Below are 19,349 nucleotides of genomic sequence, written 5' to 3' on the forward strand. Positions count from 1 at the left end.
ATGTTGAGGCCATTTTAAGTTGAGGGATCACTGTATATGGACATAAATATTAGGACACACCTCTAAAATCGCTCAACCCAGCCTCTTCGATGCAGACGCCTTTACAAACATTTCTGAAAGAATGGGCCGCTCTAAAGGGCTCACTGAATTCCAATGTGATATCGTACAGTAATAGTAACCCACCTCTGCCATAAGTCAGCTCCTGAAAGGTCTTTCCTCCTTGATCATCCACCGTCAGCTGTGAGCAGTGGCGTACCTACCGTTTGGCGAACCCAGCCCCCGCTGGGGGCGCACACCAGGAAGGGGCGCAGGCCGACAAACCTGTGAGGCTGCCCCACTACTAGATGAATGAATGGCTTCTCCTGTAGTGGCAGCTCATGGACAGGGTCAAGGCAGCGAGCAGCGGGTATGGGGTTAATTATCTCAATCCCTATAAGGAGCGCAGGGGGAGCAGCGCTGAGTGCGCTACACTTTATGCTACATCAGCAGGGCCTTACCCTCATCCCTGGCGCGGGCCCTTTAAAAATCTGGGCAAGGCCGGACAGGCCAGGAGCTGATGAGAACCCAGATGGGCCCCCCCCCCGCGCAGGCACGCACATCTGCTCCAGGCCCTTGATATCCACGGCAGTACACAGGAGAGCAGCCTCCGCCGCCTGGCAGTTAACCAGCACCGCGGCACTGGAGAGGTGAGTGCACTGGCTGCGGAGACTGAGGGGCGCTGAAGCTGGGCATCTGATGAGAAGAATCAGGGCCAGAGGTCGCTGAAGAGACAGTGGATCCAGAGGTGGATAGGTGAAAAAAACATGGAACTGGGGTGAGGAAGGGGTTGGGAGGGGACAGAGGATGGGGAGTGTGAGGTGGCTGAGGATTGGGCAGACATGTAAGGTGGCTGAGGATGGGGGGGGACATGTGAGGTGACTGAGGATGGAGGGTGGACATGGGAGGTGGCTGAGCATGGGACAGACGTGAGGGTACTGAGGATGAAGGGGGGACATGTGAGGTGGCTGAGCATGGGGGGAAATGTGAGGTGGCTCAGGATGGGCAGGTGTTGAAGAGACCGTGGATTACGGGAAAGAGGGGGGATGAGGAGACAAAGGATGAAAGGGGGGGGCATGTGAGGAGACAGAGAATGGGGCGTGTTAGGCGTCTGAGGATGGGGGGAAAGGGGGGACAGTGAAGAAAGATTGATGTGCGTATGTATGATTGATGTATGTATGATAGATATAGGTGTCATAGATGTATGCATGATAGACGTATGTGTGATAGATGTGCCTATGTATGATAGATGTATGTATGATAAATGTGCGTATGTATGATAGATGTGCGTATGTATGATGTGTGTATTTTAGATGTATTTGTGATAGATGTGTGTATGTATGATGTGTATTAAATATGTATGAATGATAGATGTGTGTATGTAGAATAGATCACACATCTATCATACATACATAAACCCATCTATCATACACACATCTATCACACAAACAAATATATCATACATACATACAAAAACACACACACACATCTATCATACATACACACTCATTTGTGGTCTGGGGGAAGGGGGCAGAAGAGTACTGGAGAAGACTTAGGGTATGTTCAAACGGCGAAATGTCCACAGGAATATTCTGCACGGACATTCCACTGCAGCAGAGTTCCATTAATTTCAATGGGATTCTACTGCACTGCAGATTCTGCTCGGAAATGCATTGCCATCAGTGTATTTCCGAGCATTTTCCGGGTGGACATTCTGCACATAATCTGCCATGTGAACATAGCCTTAGGGATCTGGGGAGGGGGGCAAAAGATAATGGAGAGGACTTAGGGGTCTGGGGAGGACAGAGGTGTCTGGAGAAGGAGGACAGGGGGGTCTGGAGGAGGACAGAGGAGTCTGGAGGCGGAGGACATTAAAGGGTGGGATTCAGCTGAACTGGGAAGAAACAGTGTGTGTCAGTATTATTATAGGCACAGTGTGTGGCAGGTTATATTCACAGGGTACAGTACCAGTGTATGGCAGGGTTATACTCAGATGGTACAGTGTGTGTCAGGGTTATATTCAGGACATGGTGTGTGACAGTATTATATTTAGGGGGTACAGTGTTTGACAGTATTATAATCAGAGGGGACAGTGTGTGTCAGTATTATATTCAGAGGGGATAGTATGTGGCATTATTATATTTAGATGGGACAGTGTATGACAGTATTATATTTAGGGGGAACAGTGTGGCAGTATTATATTTAGTGGGTACAATGTGTGGCAGAATTATATTTAGTGGGTACAGTGTGTGGAAGAATTATATTTAGTGGGTACAGTGTGTGGCAGAATTATAATGATTATTGTCTACATGCAGAGGATGAGGAACTGCTGACAAATTAAGGAACCAATGATGTCCGGGCGTCAGACTCTGCAGAGAAGATGTAGCTGGAAGAAGACCTGGTGCCTGGATCAGATGAAGACGAAAAGGAAAGACAACAGAGAAGACGTCATCCAGGTCAGTGATATCATTGTGTATTCTCCTGACCGTCCCATCAGCTGTAGTCACTTGTATGTTCTGCAGTTATGACTGGAGAAACTGTTCCCCAATCCGTGGCTCCAGACATGATGCTAGTTGTAGCTTTACAACAGCTGGAGAGCCACTTCAATCGAAGCAGAATATTTAATCCATATGTATTCATTTATTTTAATATAAATTTTGGGGGGCGCAGATACAGCACCTTGCCAGGGGCACAAGGGACACTAGGTACGCCTCTGACTGTGAGCGGTATTATTAGGAAGTGGATGCATTTAGGAACCAAAGCCACAAAATGAAGACCACATGTTACAAAACAGGGTCGCCGAAAGCTGAGGAACATAATGCAGAAAAGCCTCCAACGATATGCTGACGGGGTCAGGGGGTGGCAGAATTAGCTTTCGCCTAGGGTGGCAAAAATCCTTGCACCAGCCCTGTATACTGCTATGGGGTTACATTTCAGGGGTTGACCTAGGCCCCTTTGTTCAAAGGAAGGAAATTCTTAATGTTTCAGCAATCCAACACATTTTGGACAGCTGTCATTTCCAGCTTTTGTTGGAAAAGTTTGGGTTTGGCTCTTTTACATTCCAGCACGACTGTGCCCCAGTGCACAAAGAAAGATCCCAAAAGACATGAAGGAAGGAGTCCGGTGTAGAAGAACTGCTGCTGGACTGACTGCGCAGAGCCCTGACCCCACCCCAATGAACACCTTTGGGATGAACCAGAATGATCACTGTAGGCCCAGCCCTCCTAGCCAACATCACAGTCTGACCCCACAAATGCTATTCTGGATAAATGGGCAAAAATTCCCATAGACCCCTCCAAAATCTTGTACAAAGTTTTCACAGAAGACTGGACCCTGTTATACCTGCAAAGTGGAGGGGGAGGGGTATCAACTCCATATTAATGCATATGGATTTAGAATAAGATGTTCGAAAAGCTCCTGTAGGTGTCCCATTACCTTTGTCCATATAGGGTATATTTATTTATTTAGTAGTAAAAACATTCAATATATATGCAGTGACCCCCCCGACATACGATCATTTCAACATATGATGGACTCTCAGAGGCCATCGCATGTTGAAGGCAGCATCAACATACGATGCTTTTGTATGTCGGGGCCATCGCATAAACGGCTATCCGGCAGCGCAGACTGCTTCAGCTGCCACCGGATAGCCGTTTACGGTGCCCCGTGTGGTCCGCTGATGATCACTTACCTGTCCTCGGTGCTCCGGCGCGTCCTCTTCGGGATCCCCTGCATCGTCGGCGCTCTCCATCGTCGTTATCACGTCGCTACGCACGCCATCCAGTCATCCAATAGGAGCGGCGTGCGTAGCGACGTGATGGCAGCGACGGAGAGCGAGGATGCCGGGGAAGCAGAGGCCTTGCCGGAGCATCGGGGACATCCCGGGGACGTGGCGACAGTGATGGAGGGCAACATCCAGGGCAGCGGTGACGGTCCGGAGCGGCGGGGACAGGTGAGTATAACCTCCAATACCAGTGGTCTTCAACCTGCGGACCTCCAGATGTTGCAAAACTACAACTCCCAGCATGCCGGGACAGCCGTTGGCTGTCCGGGCATGCTGGGAGTTGTAGTTTTGCAACATCTGGAGGTCCGCAGGTTGTAGACCACTGTCCTATACTTTACATTGCAAGGATCCCCCAACATACGATGGTTTCAACAAACGATGGTCCGTTCGGAACGGATTACCATCGTATGTTGAGGGACCACTGTATCTAAAAGGTCAAAGGGGAACTCACATTGGCTTGGTATTGCTCTAGGATAACATGACCAGGAAATTCAGGTTCCGGCACAGAGGAGAATCGTTGTATAACCAGTAGTAGCGCTTGGAGCCCAACCAGACGGAGTTGGTCACTATGATCTGTGGCAGCCATGAAGGACATGCGGACCAAGTCTTGCAGATGCAGAACCAGGAAATCTCCTAAGAAAAAAAAGTTTTGTATTGGTCAGTGAACATTCTTCCTTTTCATGCTTCAGCAAATTTTATACCTAAATACCCAATAAATGATTTTATAATTGTAACGAATTCATGGAATAGAGCGGTATATCTCCAGAAATAATTTTTTCTTAATATTTTTTATTTATTTTTTATTATTAATTAATGCAAGTATTACGTATTGCATGCACTTAAAGGAGTAGTCCAGTGGTCATTCAGTGGTGAGCAACTTATCCCCTATCCTAAGGATAGGGGATAAGTTGCAGATCGCGGGGGGTCCGACCCCTGGGGCCCCCCGCGATCTCCTGTACGGAGCCCCGACAGCCCGCTGGAAGGGGGCGTGTCGACCTCCGCACGAGGCGGCGGCCGACACGCCCCCTCAATACAACTCTATGGCAGAGCCGAAGCGCTGCCTTCGGCAATCTCCGGCTCCGCCATAGAGATGTATTGAGGGGGCGTGTCGGCCGCCGCCTCGTGCGGGGGTCGACACTTGCTATCTCGGCGGAGAGCCGGGGCCCCGTACAGAGAGATCGCAGGGGGCCCCAGCGGTCGGACCCCCGCGATCTCAAACTTATCCCCTATCCTTAGGATAGGGGATAAGTTTTTCACCACTGGACTACCCCTTTAAATTGACCTCCACCGAATCCCCTCCATCTGATCTGACATTAGGAATAGAGAGCTGATCCTTCTAGTGCAGGACCATAGCCAAAGCAACTGTACAACATCTGGCAAGGTATCTGAACAGACGCTATTATAACAAATAGGCCTCATACACAATTCTTGGTGAGTGCCTTGGCTGCTGTAAGTACCTGTGTACAGGAGTGGCTCTCCATGTCTAATGTCAGACACAGGGGAAGAGAATCAGTGGAGGTTCATTTTAAAATGCATTTATAGGAACATTTTGCACCACTCTTCCCAGTACCGTCACCCAACTTAAAGGGGTACTCCGGTGGAAAACTTTTATTTTTTTATGAACTGGTGCCAGAAAGTTAAACAGATTTGTAAATGACTTCTATTAAAAAATCTTAATCCTTTCAGTACTTTTTAGCAGCTGTATGCTACAGAGGCAATTCTTTAGTTTTTGAATTTCTTTTTTTGTGTTGTCCACAGTGCTCTCTGCTGACACCTCTGTCCATGTCAGGAACTGTCCAGAGCAGCATATGTTTGCTATGGGGATTTTCTCCTGCTCTGGACAGTTCCTGATATGAGCATCAGGTGTCAGCAGAGAGCACTGTGGACAAGACAAAAAAAAAATAAAACAAATAAAGATTTTCCTCTGTAGCATACAGCTGCTAAAAAGTACTGAAAGGATTAAGATTTTTTAATAGAAGTCATTTACAAATCTGTTTATCTTTCTCGCACCAGTTCATTTAAAAAAAAAAGTTTTCCACAGGAGTATCCCTTTAAAGGGGTACTCCGCCTCTAGACATCTTATCACCTATCCAAAGCATAGGGGATAAGATGTCTGATCACGGGGTCCCGCTGCTGGGGACCCCCACGATCTCTCCTGCGGCACTCAAGACATCCGGTTAATGGAGCGAACTCCGTGCCGGATGACTGGCGATGTGGGGCGGAGGCTCATGAAGTCACGGTCACAACCCATAAATGCAAGTCTATGGGAGGGGGTGTGACGCATTGAGGGCGTATGACCGTGACGTCACGATCGAGTGAAGTCATTGCGCAACTGTCACGCCCCCTCCCGTAGACTTGCATTGAGGGGGCGGGGAGTGACGTCACACAGGGGCGGAGTCGTAACGTCACGATCTTCCGTTCCCGTGGTCGGGAGCCAGAACCTCCAGCGCTGCCGGAAGCAGATACAGGTGGGTGCTGCATGCTATATTGCGGGAGTCCCCAGCGGCGGGACCCCCGCGATCAGACATCTTATAAGATGTCTAGAGGTGGAGTACCCCATTAAAGCCAATAGGAGTTGTGCAAGGTGCAGAAAACAAACAAACCTATTTGTGCCACTTACTATGTGGTTCTTTGTGCTTCATCTCCTGGGCCTCAGCCATGTCGAAGTGGGCACCTCCTTCCCCAACGCACTGTGACACTAGCATACTAACACATTCCATAGAAAACACTCTGGTATGCCAGCGTGGACTAACAGACAGGGTGGAGGACTCCTCTTTTCTCGAGGTTAGCACAGAGTCAGAGCAGGCTTGCTCGCAGTCTTCTTCTTGAGTAGTATCCACTGAGGCCACAGCTGCAAAATCTGCACGAACAAAAAGACCTTGTATTAAAGGGGCACTACGGTGGGAAAAAAAAATAATATATTTTTTAAATCAACTGGTGCCAGAAAGTTAAACAGATTAGTAAATTACTTCTATTAAAAAATCTTTATCCTTCCAGTACTTATTAGCTGCTATATACTACAGAGAAAGATCTTTTCTTTTTGGATTTCTTTTTTTTTTTTCCAGTCCACGGTGCTCTCTGCTGAAACCTCTGTCCATGTCAGGAACTGTCCCGAGCAGGAGCAAATCCCCATAGCAAACCTATCCTACTCTGGACAGTTCCTGATACGGACAGAGAGCACTGTGGACATAATAATAAAAAAAAGAAATCTGAAAAGAAAAGAACTTTCTCTGCAGTAGAAAGCAGCTAATAAGTACTGGAAGGATAAAGATTTTTAAATAGAAGTAATTTACATGTCTATTTAACTTTCTGGCACCAGTTGATTTAAAAAAATTATATTTTCCATCGCCCCTTTATTGTTACACCTAACAGAAGACAATCCCTAATTCCCATTCAATTTATTTTACCAGCGGAAGCGGAGAGAATATCTTTGTGCAGTCGCAGCCAGAAAGAAAGACGCGCGAGTCCTGTACAGCTCTGCATATGAAGGAGGGTTTCTTTCACATCTTGACGCAGTTGCGGGTCGTTTTCTCTGTCCAAAAGGCTCAGCAAAACTCCTTCTAAGCCAAGTTCTCTCATATTCACATCTGTGACAACAGTACAGGACATAAGGATGCACTTAGTTAGTTGACTATACTCGGCTCTTTAACTATTTTGGAAAAACACATAGACCCTTATATTGGGGTTCCATATAAATGGTGGTCATCTGATCAAAATGACACTTCCGTCTATGGCAGTGTTTCCAAACCAGGGTGCCTCCAGCTGTTGCAAAAATACAACTCCCAGCATGCCCGGACAGCCAACGGCTGTCCGGGCATGCTGGGAGTTGTAGTTTTGCAACAGCTGGAGGCACACTGATTGGCAAACACTGGTCTATGGGGGAAGCAATGTAGTCCACGTGTGCTTATAAAGGGGTACGCCTTACAGGTCTGCTTATTTGCCAGATCAAGATTTTGGGTATAACATATGTTGAACTGGTGCGAGAAAGTTGTACAGATTTATCGGTAAATTATCTGTATTTAAAAATGTCAATCCTTCCAGTACCTATCAGCTGCTGTTTGTCCTGGAGTAAGCCCAGTATAGTTCGTACTGATCTGACACAGCGCTCTCAGCTGCCACTTCCGTCTATGTGGAACTGTCCAGAATAGGAGCTGCACTGAACAGTTCCTGACATCGGCAGAGGTGGCAGTAGGGAGCACCATGTCGGATTGAGATAACTACACAACATCCTCCAGGGCATACAGCAGCTGATAAGTACCGGAGAGCTTTATTTTATTTTTTTTTTCCCCTTTTAAAAAAGTAATTTACACATGGTTTTAAAGGGGGTTCTCCGCCCCTAGACATCTTATAACCATAGGGGATAAGAGGTCTGATGTGGGGGTCTCATCACCGCAGGGGACCCCCGCGATCTAGACTGCGGCACCCCAGATATCCAGTGCACGGAGCAAACTTCGCTCTGTGTCGCATGACTGGCGATGCAGGGCCGGGGCTAGTGATGTCACAGCCACGCCCCTCAATGCAAGTCTATGGGAGGGGCGTCACGCCCCCTCCCATAGACTTGCATTGAGGGGACGTGGTCATGACGTCATGTGCGGGCATGGTCATGAGGTCACGAGCCTCCGGTGCTGCACCCGTCGCTCTAAACGAATGCCAGGTGCAGCAGGGAAACGGCGGGGGTCCCCAGCGGCGGGAACACCGCAATCAGACATCTTATCCCCTATACTTTGAAAATGATCTTTGATAAGCAGAGTGCTGTAGTCACAAATCCTTATCAATAATTCAATTTTTTTTTTTAATAAGTAAGCAGCAGGTTGTGATGTGTCATAAAGAAGCGTCACTCACCCATTTTCAAATCCTCTTGCCCATCTTTGGCCATAGTCATGGCATGTTCAGACACCTCCGCTGCCTCTCGTTGAGCGAGCTGCCTCAGACACGCTAACACTGCCCGGCGTAAGATCAGATGAGAACTACACAAGTGAACCTATACATAATACATGAAAAAGTAAAAGCACCACAACATAGAAGGGACTAAAAGTAATAACTCAACAGCAACCATCAGAAGTGTATTAGAAGGCAAACACTGCTTCTAAACAGCCAGAGCCAGGAATGGATCATAAAATGAGAACAAGTGCAAAGGAAAGACTAAGGCCGGGTTCACACTATGTAAAATTGGGCCACATCATTTATTTTACACTGCAAATACTGGCAAAAATGTGACTACAGACAATCAATGCATTTTTCTGCAAAAATCGGTGCATAAAATAAATGACACAACCAAATTTTACATAGTGGAAACCTGGCCTAAAATCTAATCTAATATGTAATTAAAGGGGTACTCCGGCGCTTAGACATCTTATCCCCTATGCAAAGAATAGGGGATAAGATGCCTGATCGCAGGGGTCCCACCGCTGGGGACCCCCATGATCTTGCACGCCGAACCCCGTTTATAATCAGTCCCCGGAACGAGTTCGCTCCAGGTCTGATTACCGGCGGCGTGTGACGTCATGCCTCCGCCCCCGTGTGACGTCATGCTCCTCCCCTCAATGCATGCCTATGGGAGGGGGGCATGACAGCTGTCACACCCCCTCCCATAGGCTTGCATTGAGGGGGCGGAGTGTGACATCACACGGGGCGGAGCCTTGACGTCGCAACGCTCCGGCCCCATGATCGACAGTAATCAGACTCACGCTCTGGGGACTGATTATAAACAGCGTGCAAGATCATGGGGGTCCCCAGCGGCAGGACCCCGCGATCAGGCATCTCATCCCCTATCCTTTGGATAGGGGATAAGATGTCTAAGAGCCGGAGTACCCCTTTAAATGACTTATATTAAAAAATCTTAATCCTTCCAGTACTTCTTAGGGGCTGTATACTACAGAGGAAATTCTTTTCTTTTTGGATTTCTCTTCTGTCATGACCACAGTGCTCTCTGCTGACATCTGCTGTCCATTTTAGGAACTGTCCAGAGCAGGAGAAAATCCCCATAGCAAACAAATGCTGCACTGGACAGTTCCTATAATGGACAGCAGAGGTCAGCAGAGAGCACTGTGGTCGTGACAGAAGAGAAATCCAAAAAGAAAAGCATTTCCTCTGTAGTATACAGCCTCTAATAGAAGTAATTTACAAATCTGGTTAACTTTCTGGTTACCAGTTGATTTAAAAAAAAAAAAAAAAGTTTTCCACGGGAGTACCCCCTTAAATCAAGTCTTGGTTTTGGATTCAAAGGCTGCATCTAAAAGCCTGAACGAGCGAACACAACATAAAGTGAATTACTCCTCTTAGATGCGTCATAGTAGTCATGGGTCCATAAGCGACAGAAGCTGTGGAGCTATTGTAAACAGGTCCTGCGACTTCTGAATGACCATCATGGATACTGAGTCAAGTGAATGACCGGCCTTTACCATCATAACATACTTAAGCCCAAAATTCTGTGTTGACTAATTTATTAACCCCGTAAGGACCAAGCCCATTATGACCTTAAGGACCAGAGCATTTTTTGCACATCTGACCACTTTAAGCATTAATAACTCTGGGATGCTTTTACTTATGAATTTGAGTCTGAGAATGTTTTTTCGTGACATATTCTACCTTAACATAGTGGTAAATGTTCATCCATACTTACACAATTTCTTAGTGAAAAATTCCAAAATTTCATGAGGAATTAGAAAATTTAGCATTTTTCTAACTTTGAAGCTCTCTGCTTGTAAGTAAAATAGACATACCAAATAAATTATATATTGATTCACATATATTGATTCGCACCCCTTATTACATTAGTTAACTGTTTAGGGGTATATGAATAGGTAGTGTTTTACTTTTTATTTTGTAGCTTTTTAATTTGCTGCATCTCAAACTTGCAGCGAGAAACTCACTGTAAACCCCTGCCCGTGTGAATGTACCCTGTACCTTCACTAGGGGAGGGGGGGGGGGGGGGTGAACCTCCAGCTGTTGCAAAACTACAACTCCCAGCATGCCCTTTGGCTGTCCGTGCATGCTGGGGGTTGTAGTTATGCAACAGCTGGAGGCACACTGGTTGCAAAACACAGAGTTTGTTACTTAAATCAGTGTTTCGCAACCAGTGTGCCTCCAGCTGTTGCCAAACTACAACTCCCAGCATGTACAGTCTATCAGTGCATGCTGGGAGTTGTAGTTTGCAACAGCTGGAGGCACACTGGTTGCGAAACACTGAGTTAGGAAACAAACTCTCAGCGTTTCGTAACCAGTGTGCCTTCAGCTGTTGCAAAAACGACAACTCTCAGCATGCAGTGACAGCCGAAGGACATGCTGGGACTTGTAGTTATGCATGAGCTGAAGGCATACTACTACAACTTCCAGCATGCCCTTTGGCTGTCCGTGCATGGTGGGAGTTGTAGTTATGCACCAGCTGGAGGCACACTTTTTCATAACTACAACTCCCAGCATGCTTAGACAGCCAAAAGGGATGCTGTGAGTTGCAGTTGTTCCTCCAACTGTTGCAAAACTACAACTCCCAGCATGTCCTTTAGCTGTTCATGCTAAGCGTTGTTGCTAAGCAACAGCAGGAGGCAAACAGCGCAAACCTCCTGCTGTTGGATCCCTCCGCCACAGACCGCCGGGACCGCCACCTCAGGAGACCACCGCCGCCGCTCGGGACCGATGTCACACTGGACCCCAGGTGAGCCTCCCCACAACTCCCACTGCCGATCACCCCCTCCGCCGCCAATAACCCGCTGGTGTCGCCACCTCACAGGCAAGGGTAATTTGTGCCGACTCGGACTGCACCAATCACCCTTTTTTTTATGGGTCACTGGTGGCTCGATTGAACCGGAATCACAAACCATCCTGAATTGATCGGCGATTTGCGGCGATCGCTGACATGGGGGGGGGGGGGGTTGTCTCAGAAACATCACAGAAGAATTGCGAGACCACCATGAAACATCGGTACGGACACTATATTATGAACCACACTAACTTTACAGCCCCTGTAACATAGTCAAATAAAAAAGCCTGGAGTAGCCCTTTAATCCCATAATCCCACTTGGGCCTTAAGGACAACTTTATTTTATTTTATTTTTTTCATTTTTATTTATATTTTTTTTATCTCTAGATTTGAATAGCATAAAATAATTTAATTTCCATTGACATATTCTATAATGACTTGTTTATTTCCTGGATGATTTGTATTTTTAACGGCAAGATTTTGATGTACATATTAACATATTCACGTGCAGGTAAGAAGCACGGTATCTTTTAATTTTTATGTCTATACCATGGAAGTGGAGATCTGTCTTGGAAAAAAAAGGCTCCAAACACTATAAAGATATATTACGTGATTAATGCTGCACAGAATTTTTAACCCAAAAAATTTAACAAAATGGTGTTTAAGGGTCTATTCACACGTACAGTATTCTGCGCAGATTTGATGCGCAAGATTTCAAGCTGTGTTCAGTTTCCATTGAAATCTGCAACAGAAAATCCTGTGCATCAAATCTGCGCAGAATACTGTGCGTGTGAATTGACCCTAAAGGTGGACATTTACTAAAGGATTAAAGGGGTACTCCCGTGGAAAACTTTTTTTTTTTAAATCAACTGGTGCAAGAAAGTTAAACAGATTTGTAAATGACTTCTATTAAAAAATCTTAATCCTTCCACTACTTTTTAGGGGCTATTTACTAGAAAGGAAATGCTTATCTTTTTAGATTTCTCTGATGTCATGACCACAGTGCTCTCTGCTGACATCTCTGTCCATTTTAGGAACTGTCCAGAGCAGCATATGTTTGCTATGGGGATTTTCTCCTACTCTGGACAGTTCCAAAAATGGACAGTAGATGTCAGCAGAGAGCATTGTCGTCGTGACATCAGAGAAATCTAAAAAGATAAGCATTTCCTCTGTAGTATACAGCCCCTAAAAAGTACTGGAAGAATTAAGATTTTTTAATAGAAGTCATTTACAAATCGGTCTAACTTTCTGGCACCAGTTGATTTAAAAAAAAAAAAAAAAACATTTTCCACGGGAGTACCCCTTTAACTTTCTGTAAACATGTCTATCAAGAGATCCATTTAGGACGTAAAAGGGGTATTCCAGGCCAAAACTTTTTTTTATATATATCTACTGGCTCCAGAAAGTTAAACAGATTTGTAAATTACTTCTATTTAAAAAATCTTAATCCTTCCAATAGTTATTAGCTTCTGAAGTTGAGTTGTTGTTTTCTGTCTAACTGCTCTCTGATGACTCACGTCCCCGGAGCTGTGCAGTTCCTATGGGGATATTCTCCCATCATGCACAGCTCCCGGGACGTGACATCATCATTGAGCAGTTAGACAGAAAACTTCAGAAGCTAATAACTATTGGAAGGATTAAGATTTTTTAATAGAAGTAATTTATAAATCTGTTTAACTTTCCGGCCTTCAACATGCGGACCTCCAGAGGTTTCAAAACTACAACTCCCAGCAAGCCCGGGCAGCCATCGGCTGTCCGGGCTTGCTGGGAGTTGTAGTTTTGAAACCTCCGGAGGTCCGCAGGTTGAAGACCACTGCGGCCTTCAACATGCGGACCTCCAGAGGTTTCAAAACTACAACTCCCAGCAAGCCCGGGCAGCCATCGGCTGTCCGGGCTTGCTGGGAGTTGTAGTTTTGAAACCTCCGGAGGTCCGCAGGTTGAAGACCACTGCGGCCTTCAACATCATCCAGCCCCCTCTCACCCCCTTTAGTTCTGAGTACTCACCTCCGCTCGGCGCTGGTCCGGTCCTGCAGGGCTGTCCGGTGAGGAGGTGGTCCGGGCTGCTATCTTCACCGGGGGCGCCTCTTCTCCGCGCTTCCGGCCCGGAATAGAGCCGTTGCCTAGACAACGACGTATCTGCGTCGTTGTCAAGGCAACGTGACTATTCTGAGGCCGGGCCCGAAGCGCTTAGAAGAGGCCTCCCCGGTGAAGATAGCAGCCCGGACCACCTCCTCACCGGACCACCTCCTCACCGGACAGCCCTGCAGGACCGGACCAGCGCCGAGCGGAGGTGAGTACTCAGAACTAAAGGGGGTGAGAGGGGGCTGGATGATGTTGAAGGCCGCAGTGGTCTTCAACCTGCGGACCTCCGGAGGTTTCAAAACTACAACTCCCAGCAAGCCCGGACAGCCGATGGCTGCCCGGGCTTGCTGGGAGTTGTAGTTTTGAAACCTCTGGAGGTCCGCAGGTTGAAGACCACTGCGGGTGGGGGAGTTCACTCGAGTATAAGCCGAGGGGGGTGTTTTCAGCACGAAAAATCGTGCTGAAAAACTCGGCTTATACTCGAGTATATACGGTAATATATATATATATATATATATATATATATATATATATATATATATGTTTTGCCTGGAATACCCCTTTAAAAATACAAAATTTACAGTACAATATACAACAATTTAAACAAAAACACAAAAATATGCGAAGATACATCAACAACAAAAGTCAAGCAACAGGCAGTATGAGCAAACCAGAAATGTTACATTGCATGCACAAATGCAAGAGAAAAGAGAAGCTTTCAGAACCACCAAGATGGTCCAGTTCTTGGTGAAATGAAGCATGATAACAACGCTGGCAGGGTGGGCATAATACAGGTTATTTGTGGCAAAGAATCTGCTCAACTGCATGTGGACTGCATAAGCCAAGGATATGTAAAACCCAGTATTAAAACACCAGTTCCCGACAATACACAGTCCATGAAACAACGTTTAAAAAAAAATGATACTACTTAGACCAGTTTTTTTCCAACCAGTGTGCCTCCAGCTGTTGCAAAACTACAACTCCCAGCATGCCCGGACAGCCAAAGGCTGTCCGGGCATGCTGGGAGTTGTAGTTTTGCAACAGCTGGAGGCACACTGGTTGAGATACACTGATAAAGGCATTAGTCACCTCTGCTTTTAACAGCTTTATTCTACCTAAAATGAGAAAATCTGCATTAAAGATGGAGAAGCGTCTAAGACGCCCTTTTTGAGCGCCCATGACTATTGAGGGTCCATCATAGGAGGCCATGGTGCATGCTAAATTTCTCAAATCTCTATAAAACATACTAGACTTTTTTGGCACAATTCTTGCATCTTGACAAGTAATAAATAAGGTAGAGATCTGCTTTAAAGGGCTACTCCACTGAGAAAATGTATTTATTTTTAAATCAACTGGTGCCAGAAAGTTAAACAGATTTGTAAATTACTTCTATGAAAAAAAAAAATCTTAATCCTTCCAGTACCTATCAGCTGCTGTATGCTCCACAGGAAGTTCTTTTCCTTTTTTAATTTCCTTTCAGTCTGACCACAGTGCTCTCTGCTGACACCTCTGTCCATTTTAGGAACAGTCCAGAGCAGGAGCAAATCCTCATAGAAAACCTATCCGGCTCTGGACAGTTCCTAAAATGGACAGAGGTGTCAGCAGAGAGCACTGTGGTCAGACAGAAAGGAAATTCAAAAATAAATAAACTTCCTGTGGAGCATATAGCAGCTGATAAGTACTGGAAGGATTAAGATTTTTTTTTAATAGAAGTCATTTACAAATCTGTTTAACTTTTTTGGCTCCAGTTGATTTACATTTTTTTTTTCCCAGTGGAGTACCCATTTAAAGGAGTACTGCAGCAATAGACCACTTGTCCCCTATCGGCAGAACCCCCCACAATCTCCAATACGGGGACCCTGAACTGCAGCGGCTCACGATTGTGTTGTTGACCTCACTAAGAGGTCACGCCCCCTACATTCAGCTCTATGGGAGAGGCAGGGATGCATGAACGCAGCATCTCCACCTCTCCCATAGAGATACAAAGAAGGGGTGTGTCGGACGCGGCCCCAACAGGGGGGGGGGGGCCTGCGGATAGGGGATAAGTTGTATAAGGCCGCATTGATTACAGAACTCTGTTTCTTGGACTGTTGTTTGGTCTCTGCTGTCATAATAAAATATCAACCTTTGGATTCTACTGGGGCATTTTTAAGGTAGGGTCAGACGAAGCGTAGTATTTCATGATGCGAATGCGCTGATGGTAGTTACAAGAGCGAGCTCCATGCTGCAGCTGGGTAGCTCTGTGAGGTGTCCGCTCGTGACTGCCGGCAGGAAAATCAGCAGCAACTGCAGCAGGGTGCTCCCTTTTGTGACTGCCATTGATGCATCCGCAGCATTTAATACGCTGTGGATGCGCTCAGTGTGACCCTACACTTAATAATAAAAATGGGCAGAAAATGTTTTGAGGCTGAAAATATACATGTATTTGGAGAAAGAAAAAAAAGTAAAAATGCAAGAAGGCACAGCACAAAGATTGGGGGAAGAGGTGACATACCAACAAAGAATTATCCAGCAAGACTTCCTGAGGAGATAAAAAGTGACAGACGATTGAAGACTGGAGTCTAGGTCTCTTGCTGTTTCTTCTTCAGATACTATGCAAACTTTGTACACTATATAACTTGCAAACATGATCTTGGCATTAGGAAATACCCCTGCCATGAAGTTAATCGGGGGTGGCACTTGGGTCTGTACAGTGGTCCGTCAAGATACAATATTAATTGGTTCCAGGACGACCATTGTATGTTGAAACCATTGTATGTCGAAACCATAACTCTATGGAAACCTGGTAATTGGTTCTGAAGCCCCAAAATATCATCCAAAAATAGGAAAAAAGTGAGGGTTAAAGCAAAATAAGTAGATAAATATAGAAAAAGCAAATCCTTACATATAAAAGTAAGAAAGATCTGCTGGGACCTATAATCACTGTCTATGTAGAGGACAGGAGCTTCTTCAGGGTCCTGTACAGGACACACAGTGGGGGAGATTGATCAAAAACTGTGCAGAGGAAAAGTTGCCCATAGCCACCAATCAGATCGCTTCTTTAATTTTGCACAGTCCCTGTTAAAAATGAAAGAGACGATCTGATTGGTTGCTATTGGCAACTGCACAACTTTTCCTCTGCACAGTTTTTGATCAATCTCCCCCAGTGTCCCAAAAAAGTAACACAAGCCACAAGCTGCCCTTACCTGGTGTGCAAAGGAGCAGCTAATCCTGACACAGGTAAAGTGTACAGAACATGTAATACCTCCCTGTACTGTAGGGGGCGCTACCAGACACCAGTCAGTGCATGCACTTCAGTAATACAGGTGTTTTACCAGTGAATGCCCCATCTGATTGGTCAGATCTTCCAGTCATTGACACGTTTCACAGATCTGGACTGTCCGTAGGATTGTATGTCAGCACTGTGACCTGACTGATTAAAACTTTTGACATTTTGTCCCTGTAACATATCAAAAGATTTTCTAAGCTAAAGTTCTCACTTAAAGTGCTGGGTTTGGCTGGGGTTCCACTGACCGGAAGCAATACTGTAGTCTGGGATCACTATTCATACTTACTGGAAACCAGACAGACAACCATCTGGATTGTTAAAGGGAAAATGACCGATGGATCAACCCCACTTCCCTGAATATACAGGTGGTTAAAGTGGGTGATCCTGAGTAAAACAATGTTTTACTTTCCACAATCCGATCAGGTATTTCTGAGATATAGCACAATTGTTACGCCGAGCGCTCCGGGTCCCTGCTCCTCCCCGGAGCGCTCGCGGCGTTCCTCTCTCTGCAGCGCCCCGGTCAGACCCGCTGACCGGGAGTGCTGCACTGACATTGCCGGCGGGGATGCGATTCGCATAGCGGGACGTGCCCGCTCGCGAATCGCATCCCAAGTCACTTACCTGTCCCGGCCCCCGGCTGTCATGTCCTAGCGCGCGCGGCTCCGCTCCTTAGGGTGCGCGCGCGCCAGCTCTCTAAGATTTAAAGGGCCAGTGCACCAATGATTGGTGCCTGGCCCAATTAGCCTAATTAGCTTCCACCTGCTCCCTGGCTATAATACCTCACTTCCCCTGCACTCCCTGGCCGGATCTTGTTGCCTTGTGCCAGTGAAAGCGTTCAGTGTTGTCCAAAGCCTGTGTTTCCAGATCTTCTGCTATCCATATTGACTACGAACCTTGCCGCCTGCCCCGACCTTCTGCTACGTCTGACCTTGCCTCTGCCTAGTCCTTCTGTCCCACGCCTTCTCAGCAGTCAGCGAGGTTGAGCCGTTGCCAGTGGATACGACCTGGTTGCTACCGCCGCAGCAAGACCATCCCGCTTTGCGGCGGGCTCTGGTGAATACCGGCAGCATCTTAGAACCGGTCCACCGACACGGTCCACGCCAATCCCTCGCTGACACAGCGGATCCACATCCAGCAAGCCGAATCGTGACAACAATCTTGAAATATGCAAATTAATTCTTAAATGCACCAGGGGCAGGATGGGAAATGATCTGCTCCTCTGATGCCATCCTTTGGGTCCTGTTCACATGGCCCCACAAATAAAGGAAAATATTGAATATTGATGAGTGGTGCAAACAGAATAGGACCCAGGGGACGGCGTCAGAGGAGCAGATAATCTTCAAACCTGCCTCTAGTACAATTAAATGGGTTATCCAGGGAAAAACTTTTTTTTTTTATATCAACTGGCTCCAGAAAGTTAAACAGATTTGTAAATTACTTCTATTTAAAAAATCTTAATCCTTCCAATAATTATCAGCTGCTGAAGTTGAGTTGCTATTTTCTGTCTGGCAACAGTGCTCTCTGCTGACATCTCTGCTTGTCTCGGGAACTGCACAGAGTAGAAGAGATTTGCTATGGGGATTTGCTTCTACTCTGGACAGTTCCCGAGACAGGTGTCATCAGAGAGCACTTAGACCGAAAAGAACAACTCAACTTCAGCAGCTCATAAGTACTGAAAGGATTAAGATTTTTTAATAGAAGTAATTTACAAATCTGTTTAACTTTCTGGAGCCAGTTGATATATAAAAAAGAGTTTTTTTTCCTGGAATACCCCTTTAAGAGTTTATTTGCATATCATAAGATGAACGAATTGGAGTAAGAATACATAGTTTTATTCAGCATTACCCATATTAACCACCTGTATTTAGGTTAGTGGGATTTATCCATCTGTCAGTTTTCCTTTAAGATCTGCTTGATAGTTGACCATCATACAGGGTATGGCTCCTTTAAGAACAGAAGCCATAATGCTACAGTCAGCAGAAGTTAACATACTGGTTTTCATCCGAGGCAAAAACAATGGCCAGTGTTTCCCAACCAGGGTGCCTCCAGCTGTTGCAAAACTATGACCAGGCCGGACAGAGCTGGGGGCCTTGTTCTAGAGTAGTTTTTTTGCCAACCAGGGTGGCTCCAGCTGTTGCAAATCTACAATTCCCAGCATGCCCGGACAGCCTTTGGCTGTCCGGGCATGCTGGGAGTTGTAGTTTTGCAACAGCTGGAGGCACCCTGGTTAAAAAACACTGACAATGGCATTCAATGATTAATAAAAAGGAACAGAGCTCAATGCAGCATATTGGTTAAACGTGTGTGTAGTCAGGACCTTCATCAGATGTTGGTTGGAATTCATATTTACCTGTTTTACCACATATTATTACTATGGATCATGTCATAAAAAGTAAAATTGTATTTTCTCGTTCGCTCTTCATTGGGGGACACCTAACTGCTGGGTATATGCTCTTGCCACCAGGAGGTTTTTTTTTTTT

General features: G+C 46.1%; 1 protein-coding gene across 2 annotated transcripts in view; it reads right to left on the bottom strand.

Annotated features, from left to right (window-relative positions):
• HEATR5A (HEAT repeat containing 5A) overlaps positions 1 to 19,349 on the bottom strand; it is a 76,823-nt gene that overhangs the window by 18,387 nt on the left and 39,087 nt on the right. The window contains exons 21-25 of one of the 2 annotated variants that reach the window (XM_056546025.1): positions 16,096 to 16,122; positions 8,663 to 8,801; positions 7,228 to 7,407; positions 6,441 to 6,680; positions 4,272 to 4,453 (exon numbers count right to left, since the gene is read on the bottom strand). In XM_056546025.1, the coding sequence (XP_056402000.1) occupies positions 4,272 to 4,453; positions 6,441 to 6,680; positions 7,228 to 7,407; positions 8,663 to 8,801; positions 16,096 to 16,122 (768 nt within the window). The remainder of the gene's footprint in view (positions 1 to 4,271; positions 4,454 to 6,440; positions 6,681 to 7,227; positions 7,408 to 8,662; positions 8,802 to 16,095; positions 16,123 to 19,349) is intronic. The other variant, XM_056546026.1, reaches the window with a different exon arrangement.

The sequence above is a fragment of the Hyla sarda genome, chromosome 11 (assembly GCF_029499605.1).
Source record: "Hyla sarda isolate aHylSar1 chromosome 11, aHylSar1.hap1, whole genome shotgun sequence".
Classification (NCBI taxonomy): domain Eukaryota; kingdom Metazoa; phylum Chordata; class Amphibia; order Anura; family Hylidae; genus Hyla; species Hyla sarda.